This window comes from Daphnia magna, linkage group LG2 (genome assembly GCF_020631705.1).
Source record: "Daphnia magna isolate NIES linkage group LG2, ASM2063170v1.1, whole genome shotgun sequence".
NCBI lineage: Eukaryota > Metazoa > Arthropoda > Branchiopoda > Diplostraca > Daphniidae > Daphnia > Daphnia magna.
This window is the reverse complement of record NC_059183.1, coordinates 5,094,585-5,116,087: the sequence shown is the minus strand read 5'-3', so window position 1 is coordinate 5,116,087 and position 21,503 is coordinate 5,094,585. Positions and strand designations below refer to the sequence as shown.

The 21,503-nt window shown below is 39.5% G+C and overlaps 6 protein-coding genes across 10 annotated transcripts; 2 read left to right on the top strand and 4 right to left on the bottom strand.

The window, feature by feature from the left end:
- Window positions 1–2,222: 2,222 nt before the first annotated feature.
- LOC116917094 (exportin-4) lies at window positions 2,223–6,664 on the bottom strand. Its single transcript, XM_032922461.2, has 13 exons — window positions 6,450–6,664; window positions 6,274–6,379; window positions 5,596–6,213; window positions 5,067–5,522; window positions 4,525–4,997; window positions 4,342–4,468; window positions 3,710–4,285; window positions 3,472–3,647; window positions 3,192–3,404; window positions 2,909–3,139; window positions 2,776–2,847; window positions 2,620–2,712; window positions 2,223–2,539 (listed from the first exon to the last, which is right to left on the bottom strand). Exons 1-13 carry the CDS (start codon window positions 6,495–6,497, stop codon window positions 2,345–2,347), a joined length of 3,384 nt encoding a protein of 1,127 aa, XP_032778352.1. The 5' UTR covers window positions 6,498–6,664; the 3' UTR covers window positions 2,223–2,344.
- A 97-nt stretch (window positions 6,665–6,761) lies between these two features.
- On the top strand, window positions 6,762–8,061 carry LOC116917096 (zinc finger protein 672). Its single transcript, XM_032922464.2, has 3 exons — window positions 6,762–7,411; window positions 7,471–7,600; window positions 7,676–8,061. Exons 1-3 carry the CDS (start codon window positions 6,838–6,840, stop codon window positions 7,806–7,808), a joined length of 837 nt encoding a protein of 278 aa, XP_032778355.1. The 5' UTR covers window positions 6,762–6,837; the 3' UTR covers window positions 7,809–8,061.
- LOC116917095 (folliculin) lies at window positions 7,552–9,466 on the bottom strand. 2 transcript variants are annotated; one of them, XM_032922463.2, is made up of 6 exons: window positions 9,235–9,466; window positions 9,010–9,156; window positions 8,537–8,938; window positions 8,354–8,473; window positions 8,087–8,294; window positions 7,552–8,023 (listed from the first exon to the last, which is right to left on the bottom strand). In XM_032922463.2, the coding sequence occupies exons 1-6, from the start codon at window positions 9,379–9,381 to the stop codon at window positions 7,797–7,799; spliced, it is 1,251 nt and encodes a 416-aa protein (XP_032778354.2). In that variant the 5' UTR covers window positions 9,382–9,466; the 3' UTR covers window positions 7,552–7,796. The 2 variants fall into 2 exon arrangements, with proteins under 2 accessions (XP_032778354.2, XP_032778353.2); XM_032922462.2 differs by having other exon boundaries at window positions 9,223–9,465.
- Window positions 9,467–11,241: 1,775 nt separating this feature from the next.
- On the top strand, window positions 11,242–13,302 carry LOC116917097. Its single transcript, XM_032922465.2, has 3 exons — window positions 11,242–11,992; window positions 12,061–12,256; window positions 12,531–13,302. Exons 2-3 carry the CDS (start codon window positions 12,062–12,064, stop codon window positions 12,825–12,827), a joined length of 492 nt encoding a protein of 163 aa, XP_032778356.2. The 5' UTR covers window positions 11,242–11,992; window position 12,061; the 3' UTR covers window positions 12,828–13,302.
- Window positions 13,303–14,379: 1,077 nt separating this feature from the next.
- On the bottom strand, window positions 14,380–15,395 carry LOC116917098. The gene is made up of 3 exons (XM_032922467.2): window positions 15,236–15,395; window positions 14,898–15,076; window positions 14,380–14,548 (listed from the first exon to the last, which is right to left on the bottom strand). The coding sequence occupies exons 1-3, from the start codon at window positions 15,267–15,269 to the stop codon at window positions 14,489–14,491; spliced, it is 273 nt and encodes a 90-aa protein (XP_032778358.2). The 5' UTR covers window positions 15,270–15,395; the 3' UTR covers window positions 14,380–14,488.
- Window positions 15,396–16,794: 1,399 nt separating this feature from the next.
- LOC116917093 (polycomb protein Sfmbt) lies at window positions 16,795–21,252 on the bottom strand. 4 transcript variants are annotated; one of them, XM_045168672.1, is made up of 11 exons: window positions 21,100–21,231; window positions 20,382–20,534; window positions 20,233–20,319; window positions 19,951–20,174; window positions 19,731–19,866; window positions 19,543–19,663; window positions 19,234–19,464; window positions 19,015–19,170; window positions 18,130–18,952; window positions 17,432–18,060; window positions 16,795–17,338 (listed from the first exon to the last, which is right to left on the bottom strand). In XM_045168672.1, exons 2-11 carry the CDS (start codon window positions 20,438–20,440, stop codon window positions 17,177–17,179), a joined length of 2,628 nt encoding a protein of 875 aa, XP_045024607.1. In that variant the 5' UTR covers window positions 20,441–20,534; window positions 21,100–21,231; the 3' UTR covers window positions 16,795–17,176. The 4 variants fall into 4 exon arrangements, with proteins under 4 accessions (XP_045024607.1, XP_032778350.2, XP_032778351.2 ...); XM_032922459.2 differs by lacking the exon at window positions 21,100–21,231 and having other exon boundaries at window positions 16,795–17,141; window positions 17,222–17,338; window positions 20,382–21,093; XM_032922460.2 differs by lacking the exon at window positions 20,382–20,534 and having other exon boundaries at window positions 21,100–21,252.
- Between the last annotated feature and the right edge of the window lie 251 nt (window positions 21,253–21,503).

The window sequence follows — 21,503 nt, the reverse complement described above, 5'->3', positions numbered from 1 at the left end:
AAAAGTGGGAAGGGTATAGCCTTCCCACTTTTGTCAAAATCTTCAAAAAATAGAATTAGACAAAAATCACACAGCATAATCAAAATTGAACGCTAATTAAAAATCTGATATTGGTTTCTCGTTAAACCAAACGGTTTCAAAATAAAACAAAGCAAATTGCTATTAACGCACCAACTTTGTTGATGTTTTTTACGATTGTTTCATAAACTATGTAACTTAATGAAAAATAAACCTGATTTTCGTTATTTTCAGTCAATTTTAAATCTAAATCATGTATTTTAAGAAAAATTTGAAATTTAGTCAAAAATGAAAAAGTGGGAAGGGTATAGCCTTCCCACTTTTGTCAAAATCTTCAAAAAATAGAATTAGACAAAAATCACACAGCATAATCAAAATTGAACGCTAATTAAAAATCTGATATTGGTTTCTCGTTAAACCAAACGGTTTCAAAATAAAACAAAGCAAATTGCTATTAACGCACCAACTTTGTTGATGTTTTTTACGATTGTTTCATAAACTATGTAACTTAATGAAAAATAAACCTGATTTTCATTATTTTCCGTCAATTTTAAATCTAAATCATGTATTTTAAGCAAAATTTGAAATTTAGTCAAAAATGAAAAAGTGGGAAGGGTATAGCCTTCCCACTTTTGTCAAAATCTTCAAAAAATAGAATTAGACAAAAATCACACAGCATAATCAAAATTGAACGCTAATTAAAAATCTGATATTGGTTTCTCGTTAAACCAAACGGTTTCAAAATAAAACAAAGCAAATTGCTATTAACGCACCAACTTTGTTGATGTTTTTTACGATTGTTTCATAAACTATGTAACTTAATGAAAAATAAACCTGATTTTCGTTATTTTCAGTCAATTTTAAATCTAAATCATGTATTTTAAGAAAAATTTGAAATTTAGTCAAAAATGAAAAAGTGGGAAGGGTATAGCCTTCCTTAATTAGCGTTCAATTTTGATTATGCTGTGTGATTTTTGTCTAATTCTATTTTTTGAAGATTTTGACAAAAGTGGGAAGGCTATACCCTTCCCACTTTTTCAAATCAACTCAAAAAACATTATGGTATGACTTATTCGATAATGCCTTAAATACCTTTATTAATCAATACGCTTACCAACGGAGCTTTGTTATTGTGCAACGCTCATCAAGGTGCAAACACGCGTACACAACGTGCGTGTCGATAACTCGTCAAGTTGTCATTCATTAGCTATACAATGCCGATCGAAATCGACCTAACAATCGATCAATAAATTCAATATGTTGTAGACTCCTCCTCCCTTGAAGGCGTCGTCTATCGAAATCCCTCCTTCAAGTGATGTTTTTGACCTCCACATGGCAGTACAAGTTATCTATTTATTTGCTAAATAAACGGAAAACTATCGAAAAAGAGTTGTCTATTAAAAAGTGGGTCAAACGGCGTTCCGTAAAAACCCCAAAACTAAGTTTTAAAAGGGGAGCACTTTTTTTTTTTTTTTTTTTACAGATGGTTTAACGAGAAAACCAACAACTTAATCGAAATAAACGTTCAATTTGGATTATTCCGTGTGGTTTTCGTCGAATTCTATGAGATGTGGTTTTTCGCAGATTTTGACAAAAGTGGGAAGGCTATACCCTTCCCACTTTTCCATTTTTGGCCAAATTTCAACTTTCGCTTAAAATACATGATTTCAATTCAGAATTAAATGCTAATCACGGAAAACTATTGGGGTGGTAAACTAATTCATGAAATTCATCCTTCTTAACTAAACTAATTAGAAAATGCCAGCTCTGTCATTGGACTGCTCAAATGGTCTATCCATGGTCTATTGTTGCTGAATGTGATCCTTTTCGGAGCAAAAACTTAGCACTGGCGAATGGCACTAGTGTTGGGTCAAACAAATGAAGAGTATTGGGAACAGGGATCTGCGTCGGCGATAGCAAACTTTCATTTTCTGGTTTTCAAATTCTCAACTTAATAAGCATAAAACAGATGGAATTGGGTCGTAAAGTATACCTGTTTGGTTTGAGCTGACTATGACGTGGATGGTCGGCTGGTGCTAGAGGCAGAACCGGCTAGACGATTCCGAACGCACCGAAGGAGGTTGAGAGAGGGTAATTTTTCTTTGCGTTGATTGATGCGTCGGCGACAAAGTGGGTAACGTCGAACGCTCCGATCTTCCCGCTGCTATTCAGCGGTGCATACTTTTGCGTCTACGGCAGTCCAATAAAATTAACCAGCAGTGTATTTGCAAAGTTTACTTTGAAAAGTAGGAATTTTTAAACTGAAACACAAACAAGCAAATCAACTGGCTTTCTTCCACAAAAAAGGCACAATAATTACAGGCAATCATTTGACTATCAAAAGACTGCGGACTTCCATAATAAAGGCATCAAAATTATCGCGGAACTTTATCCGGCCTAGTCGATCGGCATTCAAGGGCACTCCAACCGTCAAATTGTTAAAGGCGTTCACTAAGCGGTTCCGGCAAGCTTCATCTTCTTGTTGAGACAAGAGTTCCTCAACTAAAAGCTGATATTCAGTCTATACAAATTTCAAGGTTATTCCGGTGTCAAAATATTGCTGAACAGGCGTGTGTTATCAAAGCTATTTATTCATATTACCTGGTAAGCACAAATCAATGCGTAAAACGTTCCACTAGCAACATTAAGAAGATCCGAGCTTATTTGTTGATAGAGTATCATCTCCAGTACAATCTATTAGACATCAAACATACTTTTGATTTCTAACTACTAAAAAAGAAAACCCTAATATGGTACCTTTAGAAATGGCTTCATAGCTTCATAGGCTGAACATGTCCTGTCATTCTTTGCTAAATGAGTAGACAAAACCTGAAAAACAAAAACTTGATTACACATTACGATAGAGCTTGACCTACTTATTTTTTCTTACCTGGATGAACTCGAAACAAAAGGCAGCGACGTCAGAGCCAAAGGAGTTCATACCCAACTGCAATGATGCAAAAAGGTTTGATAACATGTCGGATGGCAAAGACACTATTTTCGCAGGACATATTTCACAGGCGAAAGTAATGAGCTTGTAATAATGCCAACATAACTGCGGGAAACGAAGTAGCTCGGCGTTCATCAATGGCATCAGTAAGTTCAATCCATGGAGACAAACCTAGAATTGATCCATATCAATAGGAATCACAAGCACATTAACTAAGTTGTACCTCTGATGCAGATATGGGCGTCCCTTCTGAGGCAAATGGGCTAAGGTCAATAATATCTTTGGACAACAAGTTCATCAGCAATTCCATAAACAGGAGCAGATCACGGTGGGCATCTTCTTCGGCTGACGTTTCACGCGTGATTCGTCCACTAGTACGTGTGGCATACGCTTGCGTTGCGGACAGAGCTAAACGATAGAGTTTTTCACTGTCAGACTGAAAATAGAAATTCATGTTACGGAGGTAAAATTATGCATACTAATTTGAAATGTTTCAACCATACTTGAGATAAGAAAATGAGCATTACACGAGCACAGGTGCTCAAAAGCTCTAGAACCAACTCTACTATGAGATTGTAATTATGTGCCGCATGGATAAGTTTAGGTAGTTCTCGAAGAACAAGTTGTAGCGAGGCAAACAGCATTTGGACGGTTGCCACCTGACTTCCCATTGCGACACCTTGAATTGCAGATCGATAAACAGGTTAATTTTAGCTTTATTTTTTTGTCACATAAGCTTACCTATAAGTGATTCCAATCCTGTGGTAATAGCGAATCGAACATCGTCTTGGTGAATCAGACGATTTAGGCTCTCTGACTGTATGACAGTAATTAAACGATCTTCCAATGGCTTCAGCACTTGATTCCAAAAATAATTCTGATCACCTAACCCAACACACGTGGGGCTATTAGCGCCAGCACCAGCAATCGTCAATGCTTGAAAGAATTTTCGTCTAGCGATCCCCCCAAGCTGGAGAAGCTCGTTATTATTGTGCATCCGAACTAAGGTCCAGAACGGCCCACTGTTAATAACGACGTTGCGTTTTTCTCTAGTGTCGACCAGCGCCATTAGAAGCTTCAGTGTCTCGTTCATTAATGCCTGTTCGGCCGTCTGGGTTCGTAGGTTGGATTCGACTTTATTCAGGAGAAATCCAATTATCCAACTAGCTCCTTCAGAATCTCGCCCAAAGGCTGCCGAAAACGAGGGACTCAATTCAATATATAAATTTTCGTTTGGCAGCATATAAGTCAGTGCAAAACGACGCAACCACCATACAATAGTCGAACCCATTTCGGGGCTTAGAAGATGAGCCAATCCTGTTGGAAAAAGAAATAGGTATCAAGTTAAGCTAGCACTTGACCGATTTGTATACCAGCATCCGAAGCGCGTCGTTCTACTTCACACAAGCGCAATACCGCCGCAATCAGACGGGCCACGTGGTCACAGGTCTCTTCCATCCCAGCAATGTCAGTAGCACGGTTGCCCGGGGAAGCAATAACCTTCGCAAAAAGTTTTCTAGTTCGAGTGAAATTGTATGCCACTGAGAGAGGAATACCTTGAGCGTTGTTTCAACGCTGACGGTCGGAGCCTGAGCAATACTGTGCTGCAGAATTTCTTGTGGTATAACAGCAGTTTCTCCATCAGAATCTAGTGTGAGAGTGTGACCCGAGATGAGTAAAAGCCAATGGAGATCTTCGAACAGAGATCCTAGCTGGTGCTGATCGCTTTGACTAAGCGATTGGCCATGCATTCGTTGGAGTTGTGTGCTAAATCGCGTAATCCGGTCCTCCAGCAAACGGGCTAGTAACACTAAACTATGGGATGCTACGGAGCGACTAAAGGCTCCTATACTACTTAACTGGTCTCGAAACTTGGTTTTATCGTCTTCCTCTGTTTCTTCAATAACTTCTTCTGCTTCTTCGTTGGCCCCCTCACCTCGAATTCCTTCGGGCGCTCCTAAATGACATTTGATGAAAGTGTTTAGTATTTCAATACGCCATTCTTCTTTGATAAACGACGAGTCCACTCCTGAAAATTTCATCAATGGAATGAATCACTGTCACTCCAGTATCTACAATGTAGGAATATGTTAAATACCTAACGAATCCCATCCTATAATCATGTTATCAAAAGCTTCCATATAAAGGTTATCATCAGACGACAAAGTCGATTCTCTTTCTGCTTGCTCTGCAAACTTGCATGTCAATCGCGTGCAATGCAGAAACACTGTATGGAGAAGATCGGGGTTCATAGCTGCCAAAGTGTCAGGTGGGAAAAAGAGAACAAGCTTTCGGAAGATGGAGGAGACGCCTAGAGATTCTTGAGGACGTAGTTCGGTTCCACCAACAAGGTGAACGAACTGAGTCAGGAAATGGGAGACGTACGAGACACGTACATCTTTGTTAGCCAGCACTGGTCCATTTAATGAGGCCAATTGAGTGAGACAGTTCAGGGTGTGATGGCATAAATCCGGCAAATGGCGAACTTTATAGTGAAGTCGATAAAAAAGTTCTACCACATTCGGCTCCAAAAATACATCTGACCACTGCGGCCCTAAGGTTAGTTAAGAAACATACAAAAATATGTTTACTTCGTTTCTGTCTCAGTAAATTGAAACTGTAATTACCTGGTCTCAGGGAAGGGTTCTGATCAGCCTCAAATACGCCAATTAATCTTTTCGGTAGCATGGTGGACGGTACGAAAAACCAGCTAAGGACGGATTCAGCTATGGCAAGTAATCGGCTCAGCAAAAGGCAAGATTCTCTGTCCATTTGACTATCGTCACTTCCAAAGGTGCGAAGAGCTTGGACAACGAAATGGAAGATCCTTTTCAAATCAGTGCCTTCAAATTGGCGCTTGACCCTGAAGTGAATTTCCCAACGCAAACCCACATCCGATGATTTCACGGAACTCGAATATTCTTGCATTATAGCCGCCAAAACACTGCATGCAATCATTTGTTGGTTACTATCTCCACTTATGACCAGTTGTTCCACATCATTTAAAATTTGGCCTCGATTGGCACCTAAGTCTTCCACACTTCCTCTTTTTACCATAATTGCAACAACCTGTAAGATTCTTTCACGCACATAGGCAGAGAGAGTTGTTTTCTGAACTACATAGTTAAGTAAGTATGTTTTTAGACTTTTTAGATCCTGCTCTGACACTGAATTCCATTCTCTTATCAATGAGTCCTTTAGCAGGCCTGCTGCCTCAAAAAGTACCAGATCAGAGGTGCTTGCATCTACACATGACTTTTGAAAGTTAAGTTATTCAATTTTTAATATTGAAAGCTGTAATATACCAAGAATGCATTTGCACAGACCAAGTGGTGATTTAACTTTCCGAAAATTCATGAAAACTTCTTCTGCTGCATGCCTCTGATCATTAGTCACACAATTTGGAGGTGCCTAGAAGAAAAGGGAAATACAGTTTTCAGTAAAAATTTATAAATATATAATTCTATCTTTTATAGCCAACCAGTAGCACTTCGGCGGCAGCTTCCAGTTCGCGTAGGCCCTGCTCCATTTTCCCCTCGACGATCGATTGTGTTAATGTCTCCAAATTACGGGAAATCTTTTGATTCGTACATTAGTAAATCGTTTGAAAAGATAGCTGCTAGTAATCCATATTCTTTTAATAACTAATAATTTGTGTACAGGAAGAAGAAATTCAGAACAAACGACACAGGAGAAAAAGCACGTTTGCCAAGTCTTTCATTCTTTCTTAAATTTCTGTGAAATAGACTCGTTGGATGATAGAGTCAGCTTCGGATTTGTGCCAATAGATGGAGAAATTCCTAGCAGACAGAAGAGAAAAAAAGTAAAGAATAAGAATACCAGTGAAATTTGTTGTGACATTTCGTATTATGAAAATGGAGGAGTTTGGAGAGATTCCGGTTGAAGTTCAATTAAATATTGATTCGCCTGCTATACCTGATGAACCTGACAATGTGGAACCACCGAGTGATGAAAAACCATCGTTTCAACCAGCCAGAAAACAAAGACGAAGCAGGAGGAGCAAACCGTCGCAGAAATCAGAATTAGTAAAAATGGAATGCAACTTGTGCTCATTTGAAACTATAGAAGGTCGCGGTGCCCTACAGAGTCATTTTCTTGATGATCATTCCAAAGAGGACCTGGCTTCTACATTGATTTCAATCACTTACCCAGATGCACTAGAAGATAGTGCCAATGAATCACCTGATTCTATTAGAAGTAGTGCCACAAAGCGCAGTGCCTCTCTTCATGCCTGTCCTGTTTGTCAGAAGAACATAGCAGGAAAAAATAACTTAGAAAAACACCTTATTAGGCACAGTTCTCAAAAGCCATTTAAGTGTGATGAATGCAAAAAAATGTTCAGCGCCAAAAGAGATCTTCAGCTCCATGAAATGCGACATCACTCCAAGGAAAGACCACATGTATGCCCTACCTGCAATAAAGGTATGCATTGTTCAGTTTTAGATCTAATAATCAAAAATGAAACTATTTACCATTACCAGGATTTGTTGACAAGGCATATTTAAAAAAACATATGACTTTTCATGATCAGTCAAAATTCTATGTGTGTGAAACATGTGGAAAATCATTCAACAATGTATTGGGATTGGCAAAGCACTGCAAGACACACAGGTATTGCACTGGAATTCTTTATAAGGCAATATTATGTTCTAAGAAACTATACTATATATATATATTTCTTTTAAGTCAAGAGAGGCCTTACATGTGCGAGAAGTGCTCCAAATGCTTCCGGGTCAAATACGATCTGACTGTTCACAAAAGAAACGTACACAAGGAAGCTCAAATCCAACAAAATGAGCCAGATTCATCAACAATATAAGCTCCAGTGGTGGAGAATGTCAAGGTCTCCAGTATCATATCCGAAAGACTGAAAAAACTGTAGCACCTTATGCTGATCCACACTTTTCAGTTCTTGCATTTTCTTGGCTGCAAAAAGCAACTGTTCTCGAATATTTGTTATCTGCTTGTGGATGAATGAAGGCGTGACGTCCTCCGCCAACAAAATATTCTCCAAACGAGTTACAATACAAGACGCTATAGAAGAAAAAAAAATAAATTAATTTTTAAATTCATATATGTCCCATAAAATCGACCTACCTTTATTGCTCTCCTCGCAGCTGTTAAGTATACAGGTGATTTTTCGACCTCTATTAGAAATCAAAAGACAAGGCTGAGATGTGGTCTGTAGTGTATGCTGTGAAATAATGAAGCTCTTGGTAGTTTGCACAGGGACTAGGTACTGGAGGGCATTAAAACAACTTTCTTTAAAGAACAGTTCATCTGAAGATATGGATGTACATCCCCCCTATTTAATAAACATTATGTATGGAATTTCATACGTATAATTGTGTTCCGTTGCTTCACCTTAAGAATGTGCTTGGCGAAGGTCTTGAAATGAGGTCCGATTTCCTGACAGATTCTGACCAATGCTGCAATGCTACTTTCTCTTGTACTGGTCGCAGATTCAGTTACTTTGGGTTTTACCTTTGTACAAAAATAATTTTAAATGTAAGATTTTTGGTTCATCAACGTCACATGAAATCGTACTAGATGTTGGGAACAATTGGCGAGTAGGACTAGTCGTGAAAATTGAATGTGTAACTTGAGCAAAATCGCTGGATTTCCTGAGATGTCTTGCATTGATCTTGCTGCCCCAACATTAGCTATGTGGAAATTACTTCTCAGCATTCTGTGTGAGCACTGTTCTTCTTCTCTCTTGTAAACTTCAGCTGCCATCTTCTGAAGCTCTTCTATGATATCTTTCATCTCAGGCACAAGGGTGTTCCACAACTTCAATAAGACAGTACTTTCAGAGGTTAAAGCAATGACACTAAACCATCTTTGAAATCCTCTTGCTGAGGAGTCTTTGAGGAAGAAAGTGTGAGAAATGACATGGATTTCTATGCCTGAATCACTGAAAAAGATTGGCCCTTCTTTGGAAGGGCTAACCTGGATAATCATTGATGTAAACATTTTTCATGAGCAGATTGATTTTATGATAGAGGCAAAATGAAGCATACCTCAGAACTTAAACTTCGAAAACATGCCTGCTGCAGTTGACTTTTTACAATTTCAGAAGTGTACCTGTTTGAGCTTACCGTACATTTACCACTTGTGGGTTCTTTGCTAGTAAATCCTGGATGTTCATTTCCAAATGGATTGCATGCCTTTAATAAGAAAAAAAGAAATGTTACCAACATATGTAGATGGTTATGCTTTGGTATATTGAGCACCCCGCAACTAACAGATGTTGATGGCGATGATGACAGTTTGTTAGTAGGACTTTCAGACTCGGTTCCCAGTCGGGTGTGAAAAATAACATTTGGTCCGTGATGTTCGCAAAAATGACAAATGGCTATCACACATTGACTCGCATAATGGTTCACTTCCATGTCTAGAATCTACTACTGCAGTACACCATGGAAAAGGTAAACAACACCAAAAGAACACTAAAAACACCCCAATAACAAATGCAGACTAACTATTTTGGATATCAATCCGTTGTTGCCATATTGATGGTAAATTTAATTGCGGTAAAATTTTTGTAATTTGTAAATTTATTTTGTAAAAGTAAAAGGCCAAACTCCTAAAGTAAAGTAGTAAGTAGGAGCTAGTAACTGTCATGATCAAACCTTAATTTATGGTCTTTTACCCAAAGGATGAAACCTAGCACGATGCGCAACAGCAATTTGCTGGTATTGTAACAGGTTGTGGATACCATGATTTTTCACAGAACGGTTCAAAATAAGCAACACGATATTATAAGAATAATCACGTATATGGCTTTTGTGCTTAATCCGATATTCTACCAAAAAAGGACAAGGACATATATCAGATAATCTGGTTCTTTTAAAGACACAACATGTATTTTTAGCTTTCGCGATCAAATGTTCAGTGTTCTTTTGGCACGGCTCACAACTGTATGATTATATATGATATCAGAATCTATTAGTTATAAAGCCTATCACGTACTGTCATCTGTTTACAATTCCCTGGCGTACAACGGGAACGTGGCCTACACAGTACACGCGCATAAAGAATAGTCTCTTTACATGTCTGCTCAGGTAGGAGGATTACAGCGATTTTAACTTGGAATCCGAAAACGACTTCAGATAGGGATCACGACTCCACTGCTTTCTATTAGTATTAGATATCTTACGTTTATGTTATCCTTATATTATTGTTATTACATACATATATTTTTTTAAATTGGTTTTCTAGCGTTGATTAGCTAACTATATTAATGTTTAAGCTCAAATAAAAGACAATTTTTTTGAGCTGTCATTCCATGCATTCTGTGCAACAGCCTACCTCTGGCCAACTCTCTTTCGACAAGGCAATAATTGTTTGACTGACAATCAAATGTACTTCACATCCCCATTTGCCGAACCATCTAATACAACAATTCCCTTGGTAAAAGAACTTTGTCTTGCCATGCACGTATGTCAGTAGCGTAGGAAGATTACTTTAGGCGATAATATAGCTTCTTGGCTGCCTTTTCCGGTTCGCTGCCCATCCATTACTGTATTATGTCAATATGTCATCTATCGGCCGACTTGGATGTGATGACAAGAATCGACGAGCTGACAAGTGGTGCATGGGCGCTCATCAGCCTGTTGACTACTCACGTCTCCTCTTTATCAAATTACATTCGACGAACAATTTGGACATCCTCCCTTAATACACTTCGCTAATTTCATTTAGACCGCTTCAAGTTACAATTATTTTACTAATAAGGGATAGTTCAGTCAAAACGCTGAAGTTAGATATTATTAGTAGAATAACGTACCGTCGACATCTGTATCCCTGGGAGGCAATATGATAAAAGGCAACAGCAAATATTTTTATAATTCATATCGTACCATGTAATTATGCTAGGGCGATTGATCAAGATGCAAGCCTACGTCAGCACCTATAATAGCCTAAGTTAGATTATGTTTCACGTGCATTGTATATGTAAGAACCTGTTTGAGCCGACACACGCGAGGAAAGCCCAATATTAAGCCGAAGAAATGTATGGCTTCTTTTGATTGGAAGCTCAGCGCTGGTGCCATGTTGCTCCAAGCTGCTTTATATTACCATCGTTTTATCTTCATCCGCTAATGACCAATTGGGTTCGCTTGGATTAGTATATCACACGGTACTCAGCCACCGACTTTTATAAGAGTAACGTAGGGTGTCCCAGTGGGCTCCGAGCGGTGTTCATCCAATCTAGATCTGAATTGGGTTGTCGATTACTAGTCTCGTCGACAAGTATTTTTTAAAAGGCCCATTACCCCAATTATCTTGCACTATAGTCTGGTGGGTATACTAATCTTCAAATGACTCCGTAATGCATTGATGCAATACCGAACGTAAACTACCGATATAAACTAAAGCCGAAGGATTCAATTCCAAACTTTAATGACAACCCACGCAGACATTATGTGACAATGAGTGCCTTGAGACATATCGTCCCAGGGCAAGGTTACCACCATCCAATCCAGGGAGCGTGACACCATCTATACTTTATGCTGCATTCCCAAACTCCCGACCCTCCTTGTCCCTAGTCGGATAGGAAAACAAGAGCTAGACCAAATTGTTTTGTGCTCTTATGTTGATGCTGCACTGACTGTCAAAGGACCGTAAGGCAGTGTCAACTAACATGTGGTAAAAATATATATAAAAAAAGGAGAAAGTGGAGGAACGAATGTCAGAAGAAAAAAAAAAAGAGATGGGAGAGATGATGTCTCGGAGGATTTCAGGATCAGCCAGTCCTTCGATGACGTCCGATGCGCAGCTAACTGCCGCCGTCGTACCAAACCAGCCTATATCCTGCTTGCAGACAATGCAACAGCAAGCACAAAGTACCCGAACGTTGGGGTATAAAAGGAGAGAGCATCATCCATCTAGCAGTCATCTCTCTTCTGTGACGAGACGATCTGTGAATAAACTCTTCAGTCCAGCTAGTCCACTTCTGGCCGCCTGTGGAGTTCTTTAAAAAAAAAGAGATATCGATATCAGGTATGTTTTCTATCAATTTACCTAGGGCTAGGGAAAGCAAATTCACTTGATTTTGCCATCGTCTTCAGTATGAAATTGGCTTTGTTGACGGCGATGTTAGCAGCGGTGCTTGTGCTGGGAGTTGAGCAGGCCGCTGCGGCTCCTGCCGATTCTTCAATAGCAACGGGTCGCCGTCTACTGCATTCGTCGAATCCGACCTCACACACTAAATCAATGGATTCATGGCTACGTTGGCTTCTATTTCATTCACGAATTGGAGAAAAGGTAAGCCATTACTTATTTAAACAACGGTGAAGGATATACAGGTAGGTAACCTTAATAGAAAATGGAGGTTAACCTTAATTTACTTTAGTAGTTTGGCTAATTAGTTAAGCTACTAAAGTTTTCAGCGAGATTAAATGGGTTGTATCGAGAAATTTACTCTGTACGCAACTACAGCCCCTTTCTCTGCTGAAAACTAGATACCACCGTGCAGGGGGGAGGGGTCCAACCTGTTCGCAATGAACGTTTTTCGTTTGATTAAACTTTTCTCTAAAAGGAGAAAACCAAGAATGCTGTACCTATGGCCAATTCCTTCCAGTTGGCGAGAACTCAAATCGACCTCAGCAATCCAAAACAGCAAAAAATACCGATGAGCATGCAGGGCAATAACAGCAACGACGACGATGACACAACAGCATTCGGTGACGAAGACTTCGCAGACGAAGAAGTCCAACTTCTTTTACCGGAAGGACGTCAAGCGGCCAGCAAACGACAGCCGGACGACTACGGTCACATGCGCTATGGCAAACGTGATTTTGATGATTATGGGCATATGCGATTTGGACGTCGTTGAAAGAACATAAATAAAACAAGACAAACGAAAAAGAGTTACTCACGCGTCAGATACAGCACAGCGCTCGCTTCCATGTTAATTTGTTGTCTTCCCCAAACTATATTTATCGGCAGTCCCGTGCTTAACCGCTACTAAAAAAAGAAACCTGTCTTATTAATATCTCCGAATTATTGTGGTCTTTTATGACCTGCTGTTACCCGTCTTCTCCTTGAATCATAATGTTCCATACGCATTACTTCTTCGATACTGGCTAGAGCCCATTCAGCCGCATACAAAAATACGTATTCACCAATGTATTTCAATTATGCATGACTCGGGCCTGCATGTGAAAACTAGCACACAAACGACCATGAAACGCTTTCCGTGATGTTGCTAATTCAAAGTTATGGTGAATATATCGAGCTAAATACCAAGTGTATCTTGAAGGATGAATACCTATTCTGGCCAACTGGAATACACACTTTGCCATCCTTAAGTTCATCTTTTATTCGATGATGAGACATTTTCGACTACGTCCTAAACTCTAAACAACGCTTTTTTGCCTTCCAAGTTTCATGTAGACCATGCCCGCATAATGATCTTTGAAACAAACATTAATGAATCCAGTACTAGTAAGAAAACTGGTTCTTAAATGATCGATAATGATCGAAAGACGGAGTATCTAAGAACATTCGCTTTAGATACTCAAGGGTATAAATTACAAGAGAATTTTTAAAAAGCTTCAAACACTCTAGAGATATGACGTCGACCGCTGACGAAAACACGGTTTCTTCACAAAACTTGATATGACGGAATTTTTGCTACGAACTTGATATTTAGTGGGTCATTTTAGGAACAAATAGAATGTCACTCACCTCATTGTTTTCATTTCGAAGCTACTTCACATTCTGCCAACTCATCCAGCCATTCAACATAGAATCGCCCAGCCTTCACAAGTCAAATTGATATGACAACCGGTTACGACAACCTTAGTAACTTAGCAGAAACTTAAATGGTACAGGACACAGGGAGTGACAATGGCAAGCTCACGAGTCACGATCTCCTATTTCATGCAGAAGACACTACACACATGTATCGATTGTATCGTAGCGTAATCGATACGGCGCTTACAATTCACAATGGTGTACAGTATGGCACTCATCGTGATCAGGGTTAGAATCGATTCGTAGTTTTTTTTTCTTTATTAAAGTAAGATCAGACCCAGATTACATTCCCTAAGCGGCACCTGAGCAAGGAAGTTATCAAGCTTCTACATTGGTAACCCGAAGAGAAAGCTTTTCGTTGTCGGCAGACTGCTGACATCAGTTCATGTAATTTCTTTTAAACAAAGGCCATCGAAGTGGATAAATAAAAAAGACAGATCCCGGAATAGCAGTGCAGCATCTCTTTTGCGTGGGAAGCGTAAGCATCAAAACAGCTTCGAATCAAAGAGCTGAAACTAGTTCCGCTCGAAAGATTTGCAACTTTTGGAACATGAACAGCTTACGAACATTTCTTTTCATTTTTTGACCCGTGGGTTATTATTTAAGCTTCGATACAAATAAAAAATAGCTGAGTATGACACATACTTTATTAGTTTAGCTCTTTATTTGAGACACTGAGGAACAACTTTTTTCTACGTAGTCTTATGGTCATTTACAGGATACTTCAACTGGCTTGGTTCACTTTTTGTTCTTCAACTCAGGACCCCAGTTCAGATAAAACGCGTCAGTTTGAATGCCCTGTAAGAAATAACATAGTAGTGACCTTTTGTTCTGCCATAATCCCAATACATCTATACAATTGTGTAACAACTGGTCCACTTTCCGGTGTCTTGCAAATTACAAACAGTAAAAATTTATGTTTAGTATTTCAACACTATCATAACTTACATTTGTGTTTTCAAATATTCTTGAGAAATAAGCAAATAAAGAACTTCTAATAAATATGCTCATGATTTAATAAATGACAATAAGAATTATGAGCTAGTTTAGCTAAATTGTTCACATCTTGCAACCAGTACTATTGTAACTTCAAGTTTCTTCAGCACATAGCAAAGTAAAATTAAATCCTATTAAATAAATAACTTACAGCAAAAATGGTGACAATGGTAATTGCTACTCCAGCCACTAGATGTAAATTATAGGATTTCTGCTTTGCAGCATTATGCTCAGCCCATGATCCACTAGGTACTGGCATCTCATTTAAAGTTGCGGTTTTAATCGATGAAACATATGAGCCATTACGGGTTTGCTGAGTCGTCAATCGGCCTAAAAATATGTTAATTCACAAAAAGTAATATAGATTAACATTGCTTTCATATAAAACCACAGTTAAGTCAACAATGTAGTCAAAGCTAACTAAATACACCCTCCATTTCCCAGATATACGTCTTTAAAAGCTAATAATGTAACAATATCTCTTCTTACCGGTTTGGGTGATAAGTTTGGCGAATTGGCGCATTTTGGGACAAGATAGACGGACGAGACAATCAAGTCACGTAGCGAAATCTAAGAATTCTTGGTCGCGACTACTGCTTTTTGGCAACGGGCCAAATTCCAACAACGTTGCCGGATCGACGAATTTTAAATTCACATCGCTTGAAAACAGAGTAATAGAATACTATTATTCTATTACTGTATTCTATTACTCTGCTTGAAAATCTGAGGATTTTGAATTTTTGGGTTTTTTCCTTTTTGAGCCGGTACTGGCGGTAAAGCAGAGAATCCCGAGATCCTGCTACGAATTACAGTACGACAGAAGTATGGTTTACTTGCTTGGCTATAAAAATACAACTTACAAATTTCGTCTCGTACATCGTACCTTCGTACGTACACAACAGATATATATTACGACAAACGACCGAGTAGAAGTCAGTCACCACCGTAAATAAAGGGGATTAACTATATTTTCTTTCTATATCAGCGTGTTACAGTGCGATCACGGCTAGTAACAAAGTAGCAGCATGTACAAAAGAAAAATGTGGTCACATAATTTAGTTAGAAGGGACTACAACTGACAGCAGTTCCCAAAAAAACACACCCAATCGCATTTTGTCTGCATTTTGTATTAGTTGCATCGATTTTATGTCCCACAGAGACAAAAAGAGACTGCGTTTCAAGCAATTATTATGCAGCCGCATGACATGCGTATGAGAAATCGAAAGATTGTGTTTTGAATAGTTAATTTCCAAATTTATGCGGTTCCCAAGACGTAGCAATTACAAGCAGGTTTTATGTCAACTGCACATCATTCTTAACGAAACGGAATGGATTGCTATTTGTTATGTCCGTGAGTTCTTGTCAAATGAGTAGTTCCACAACCCACAGCTTGTTATAAATTGCCAACAGCTTATATTTGGCACGAGGAGGTTCCCACAGGGGATAAACAGAAAGAATAAAGAAAAACAATCCTCGCTTTAAGAAAGATTATCGTTCGGTATTGTTACTTAAAAGGGCCTCTTCTCTCAATTTTCTTAAATGGTGCTGTATGTCATTGTCATCGCCTTTCTTAGTGACGAACTAAAATGCAATGACGTCAATGCATACTTTACTTTGAAGGGTTATTCATGAAAAACTACCAATACAAGTGTCAATTCAAATCGCATTAAAAAACATTTCTAGTTTCATACGAGCTGTCTGACAAAACCCGCTAAAACCGTAACATCTTCGTTTATTGTGGCATCATATACGTGCAAGTCTTCTTATATATCAGACAACACGTGATTAATTTTGTACAAAATCATTTTCGTATTTAAGGGTGACCTAACCGCAAAAGATTTAAACATAACTAAGAAATCTTTTGTTGGATTTTGAAGTATCCATTGATAATGCTGTTGTATGAAGATTAATCATTTACCAATAACTTTTGGGACTGAACTCAAATTTGTTTTTTCCTGTCAATAATGCTTTACAAAATTAAGTAAAAGAAAAGATTAAGTCCAACGTATTCGACATGTTCACAAATGAGAGGATCATTTAAACAGAGATTGATCACAAAAGGAACACTTTTATTCAATTTCAAGTGTGTCACCAAATATGATTCTTTTTCAATAAAAAAAGATCTTTTTGGTTGTTAGTAAGAAAATTTTTGTGTTGCCGGGACCAAGGAAAAAGACCGATTAAACGGTTCTGACCATTCGTCACGGAGATGTGCAGGTGTTAGTCAAATTGGATGTATCATGTCTTATAAAGGACACGTTGCTACATGTACAGCTAAGAAACAAAAATTCCATCTTGTTTTTGCATTATACGAAGCTGGCAGGGAAGTAGGAGAGTCTTCGGTGAACCGATAAGGAGGCGAGACAAGAGGAATAACATCTTTCTGCAGTCATTTCTAGGTAAACAAACAGAGAAGAAAAGTCCTGGTGACTAATTGGTAATATTTTGTTGACGAGAATGGGGAACGGAGCCAACTTTTGATTTCAGTTGGCTGACAAGATCGAAGATCTTGACCGACGGTCCCAATTTCATGTTTGTCAGTTTTAACACCTGGTCTTTGCTCAGTGATAGAAGTCCGGGGCCGTCCACCGACTGTGAAAAAAAAAAAAAAAACGAACGAAATAGGTTAAGCTTGCACAAGTACAGCATGTTCAATCCTATCTGTGGAAATGAAAGAATAATCACCGCTTTGGTAAATGTATCGCAGTAAGCAGTGCAGTCGTTGACTCGTAAAAATTGAGCCACGTCTTCAGACGTCCATTCAAGAGGAGCGACACCGGAAAGAGCTTCTCGTCGATTAGCTGCGGAAACATCAATAAGTCTAGGAATCCGTTTCCCATTGCCATCTTTGGATTCTCCTGTTGAGCCATTTTCCAGGACTTTTTGGACGATTGCTGAGGTTGACGGCACGGAACGAGACGTCCAAGACTCATTCATGGGACTACCGAAACTCGAATTGCTAATGTCTGCATCTTCGGTATCTGTTTTCCTTCTGCTGGACCGTTGGTACTGGTTTTGAATGGCAGTAGGGGCTTCATCAGCCGGCGAGGGACAATTTTGATTTTGGCCACCACGAGAGCGTAGACTTCTTGGACTTTCCTGAGTTTTTTTTATCGACACGGGAACAAGTTTTGCGGCTTTTCCTCGAATGGCTGGCTTGGAAGAATCCGCAGATGGTGACCTATCTCTTTTGGTGACGACGAGGGAAGGTGTAGTCGAATTTGGAGGTCTGCCACTGTGCCGGCCACCTCCTCTGGATTTCCCTCTTCCACCTCTCCCCGGTTTTCTACCTTTCTTGACGACTGGTGCCACAACTGTATCGTATTATGTACAAATTAGATTGGAAGAAAAAAAAATGCAACAGAAATGTTTAAAATTTGTACCAGGTGCAATGGGTGTTTCAAGGCGATAGCCAGCCAATTCGCACCAACCGACTGGATAGATTTCAGGTGAGGAAACATCCATCCACTGATCAAAGTCGTCACTCCAGCCGTCAAAGTGGATTCGAACTAGTCGACCAGCAATTTGCGCAATCGTGGCAACACAAACTAAACGAGGATCCATCAAATCGGCCGCTTCGACTCGCATGCCGACACGGAACTGTGGCAAATTTTCTTCCCGACCACCAAACAGAGATTCCGGCGCAGCGATAGCTTTGTTCTGGCGTAGGTAATCACCCCATCGAAAGCGACCTTCGTAATTCTCTGGTGGCTTCAAGGCGATGGCATTGGTTTCGCAGAATCCAGGTGGTGCGATACAAGCGGAACTCGAATGATAACAGAATACGCCGGGGTCATCAATCTGGTCACCATTGGCATCAACCTCTTGTCGATCAATGCGAACCATCAAGTATCCATGCCGCAAAACTCTGACCACAGTTGCCACACAAATGTTATCCAAGTTGAGTGGATCGACCGCCTCCAACTTCATTCCTTCTTTAAATTTATGAGTTCCATTGCCAGATGACTGTTTCATCTCGTTGAATAATTCGGATGTGGCATCATTGGGCAAATATGCTTTTCTGGCACATCGTTCAAGGTAACTTGGCAAGGCATCGATGTGATGTCCGACTGTATAGGCCCAACCAACCGGATGGATCAGACTTGACTCTTCATGACAGCAAAAACCCATTTCATCCGGAACCGAGCCTTCGTAACGGAGGAACAGCCGACGGCCAACAATCATATCAATGACGGCTACTTTGATCTACGTGGAAAAGTTCGTTAGTTAAGGAGTTGACATGACCATAGGATTCATAATTTATTTACGCTAGACAGGCGATTTCGATCTATGAGCTCGACAGTCATTCCTACTCGGAAACGCGATCTACAAGCCTCAAGCACTCGAACGTGAAACTGGTTAGGCAATGAACGGGCCCCAGTCAATCGTTTAACCAAGAATTCTCGCCATTCGGTGTATTTGTCCTATAGAAATGACAATCTTTCAGTCCAACTGAATAGTAGGAAAAACTAAATGTGCTTAACTACCTGGATGGTACGTGGTGGAATGAGTGGCTTGCCTTTAGAAGCACACCAGCCAACTGGATGCACATCTTCGGCTGCAAGATTGACCCAAAAATCTTTCGAATCATCGGTGCCAAAACCTTCATAGCGAAGTAAGGCTTTGTAACCCATCAAACTAATGACAGATGCCACCCAATATGATTGTGGATCACTACTGCCCGCAGACTGTCGGGTATCTGTGTTTTCAACCTCAACCTGGAAATTGCGTTGCAATTCTCCAGCATTGTTAATCACCCTTGTTTGGTTATTTTTTTTCCAGTTTATATGGATTACCTTCATGCCAATGCTGACATCTGAAGCCCAAGTATCACATAAAGGAGTATGACGGAAACAGGAAATGGGTGGAGTCACAAAGCCGGGCTCAGTCAGCATTTCCACCCAATCGAATCCATATCTAAGAGAAACGCATTAAATACCCATTACTTTTTGTCTAATCCAAAGCAGAACGTGATCTGACTGACTTGTCTTTGTCCGGTCCAGCTATTTCTTTGGCCAGCAATAATCGCTTTTTATTTGAATATACATGAACATCTTCAGTTGGTTGCCCCAACTTTCTGTTGGTCGGTTGCTGGCCGGGTAGCAAATTGAAACGTTTTTCTAAACAAGGGAAAGATTTGAGTTGTTTAGGAAGTTCATAATAAATTTCTAAATCTATCCACGAGAAGAGCCAAAAAACGTTACCTGAATTGCTGGAACTCATATGCGGGCCTTCGTTAAAACTTTTGGCACACGCTTGACTGCAGAACCTTCGCTCCTTCGTGTAGAATGAATGTTTAACGCCGATTGCTCCACACTTTTCACAAACAGCCATCCCTTCCTTACGAATGGGAATCATGTCCAGGTCTGAGTCCTTTTGAAAGGCTATGGGTGTTTTGAGGATTAGGCCATCGACAGGCTTGATTTTTCTATTAAAATAAAATTTGTTAATAGATGTCTCAATTACGAATGAAAGTTCAAATTTACTTAGACCCAGGATGATTGGCATCTTCCCCGTCAGAATCTTCATAATGGGAATGGGAGACCAGAAGAAACTCAGCCGATTTGGTTGACCTAAAAAGTTTGGTTATTAACAGTGCCACATAAGACAGACATGGACAAACAGGCCTACTCACTCGTCTATACCAGGTGTTTGCTTGTCAACTGTACTGACACCATTAGACGCAAGGCCCATTCCCACTTAGCAATGACAGAAAGCTTATCTCAAGAACTTGGTTGAATGTGTGTATAGTTTTCTTGTTGAATAAGACTTGTATTTGTTTTCTTTTCTTTTTTCAAATTCAAAGATGTGAGTAAAGAGTCAAAAGGTAGATGTCCAAATAGTAAAATAAACTTAATTGCAGAGTTAAGGCTCTGTAAAATTCTTGTCAGATGACTAGCAGTTACTACAAAACGTAATTTTTTGGCGGGTTCCCAGGGCCGCTAAACGAAACGGACAATTTTGAATTACTAATCACCAACCGCCAACGGTCAAATACTAGGAAGTAGATACAGCCACCGACTTTCCAATATACTAAATACTCTTTCTACTGAAAATGGCGACAAACCAAGACGCTTTCTTTAGGATAGAGCACAACTGAAACAGGCAAAGAAGCTGGTCACAATTTAGTAGCTCAAATCGCAAATAAAGTTTTTTGTTTGTTTCTTGTCTTTTTTTTTTTTGGTGACGGCCCAAAATTGGAATCACAACAAACGAGTCAAATTGGCCAATGCAATGCGTTGGCGTCCATAGGGAGGCACTAGTCGTATCTTAATTTCGATATGTCAAACGGCCAATTCTTAAAGACCACGGGGCGTGACAAGTGGCTGTGACTGAGCAACGAATTTATTTACCTGTCCAACTAAGGATTGCTGACGCAGATGGCTTGATCCCTCGAGAAAAACAAACGAAAACCACCCCTTCAATTAAATATCTCTACAGAAAAAAGACCGGAAACCCAACACAACAAGAGAGGGGAGGTCGATAATCAATTCCCCCCTACAAAAAAAATACCAGGGTTGCCACTATTTTTTAATTTAAGTAATTTCCAATTGAAATCTTCTAGAGTTCTAGTTGATCTACAAGTTGTTGAAAGAGAAGCATTCATTTTTGGTTTTATTTTTGCCGTCAGAAGTGAGGAAACGTTAGAGGGAAGCAATTCGAAACCTTTGGTTTCGAGAGGTTGAAGTTGCTCTTTGAATAATTACTTTTCTGTGTCGAAGAAAGAGGGAAACAAAGGTTTAAATCGTCGACCGCA

Bases quoted from the DNA above. Each gene is read 5' to 3' on its own strand.
- LOC116917095 (XM_032922462.2), bottom strand. From the start codon at position 9,381: ATGGAAGTGAACCATTATGCGAGTCAATGTGTGATAGCCATTTGTCAT. The intron at 9,157-9,222 runs GTGCTCAATATA...TTCTTATTAAAG, and splicing joins CAACATCTGTTAGTTGCGGG to GCATGCAATCCATTTGGAAA. The intron at 8,295-8,353 runs GTGAAGCAACGG...TTTATTAAATAG, and splicing joins TCGCCAAGCACATTCTTAAG to GGGGGATGTACATCCATATC.
- LOC116917093 (XM_045168672.1), bottom strand. From the start codon at position 20,440: ATGGGCCTTGCGTCTAATGGTGTCAGTACAGTTGACAAGCAAACACCT. The intron at 19,664-19,730 runs GTCAGTCAGATC...CGTTTCTCTTAG, and splicing joins GCTGGACCGGACAAAGACAA to ATATGGATTCGATTGGGTGG. The intron at 19,465-19,542 runs GTAATCCATATA...CGCAATTTCCAG, and splicing joins ATGTCAGCATTGGCATGAAG to GTTGAGGTTGAAAACACAGA.
- LOC116917094 (XM_032922461.2), bottom strand. From the start codon at position 6,497: ATGGAGCAGGGCCTACGCGAACTGGAAGCTGCCGCCGAAGTGCTACTG. The intron at 3,405-3,471 runs GTATGGTTGAAA...TTCTATTTTCAG, and splicing joins TGCTCATTTTCTTATCTCAA to TCTGACAGTGAAAAACTCTA. The intron at 2,848-2,908 runs GTAAGAAAAAAT...TTTGTTTTTCAG, and splicing joins TTTGTTTCGAGTTCATCCAG to GTTTTGTCTACTCATTTAGC.
- LOC116917097 (XM_032922465.2), top strand. From the start codon at position 12,062: ATGAAATTGGCTTTGTTGACGGCGATGTTAGCAGCGGTGCTTGTGCTG. The intron at 12,257-12,530 runs GTAAGCCATTAC...TTTCTCTAAAAG, and splicing joins ATTCACGAATTGGAGAAAAG to GAGAAAACCAAGAATGCTGT.
- LOC116917096 (XM_032922464.2), top strand. From the start codon at position 6,838: ATGAAAATGGAGGAGTTTGGAGAGATTCCGGTTGAAGTTCAATTAAAT. The intron at 7,412-7,470 runs GTATGCATTGTT...TACCATTACCAG, and splicing joins ATGCCCTACCTGCAATAAAG to GATTTGTTGACAAGGCATAT. The intron at 7,601-7,675 runs GTATTGCACTGG...ATTTCTTTTAAG, and splicing joins AAGCACTGCAAGACACACAG to TCAAGAGAGGCCTTACATGT.
- LOC116917098 (XM_032922467.2), bottom strand. From the start codon at position 15,269: ATGCGCCAATTCGCCAAACTTATCACCCAAACCG. The intron at 15,077-15,235 runs GTAAGAAGAGAT...ACATATTTTTAG, and splicing joins CAAACTTATCACCCAAACCG to GCCGATTGACGACTCAGCAA. The intron at 14,549-14,897 runs GTAAGTTATTTA...TATTTCTTACAG, and splicing joins CCATTGTCACCATTTTTGCT to GGCATTCAAACTGACGCGTT.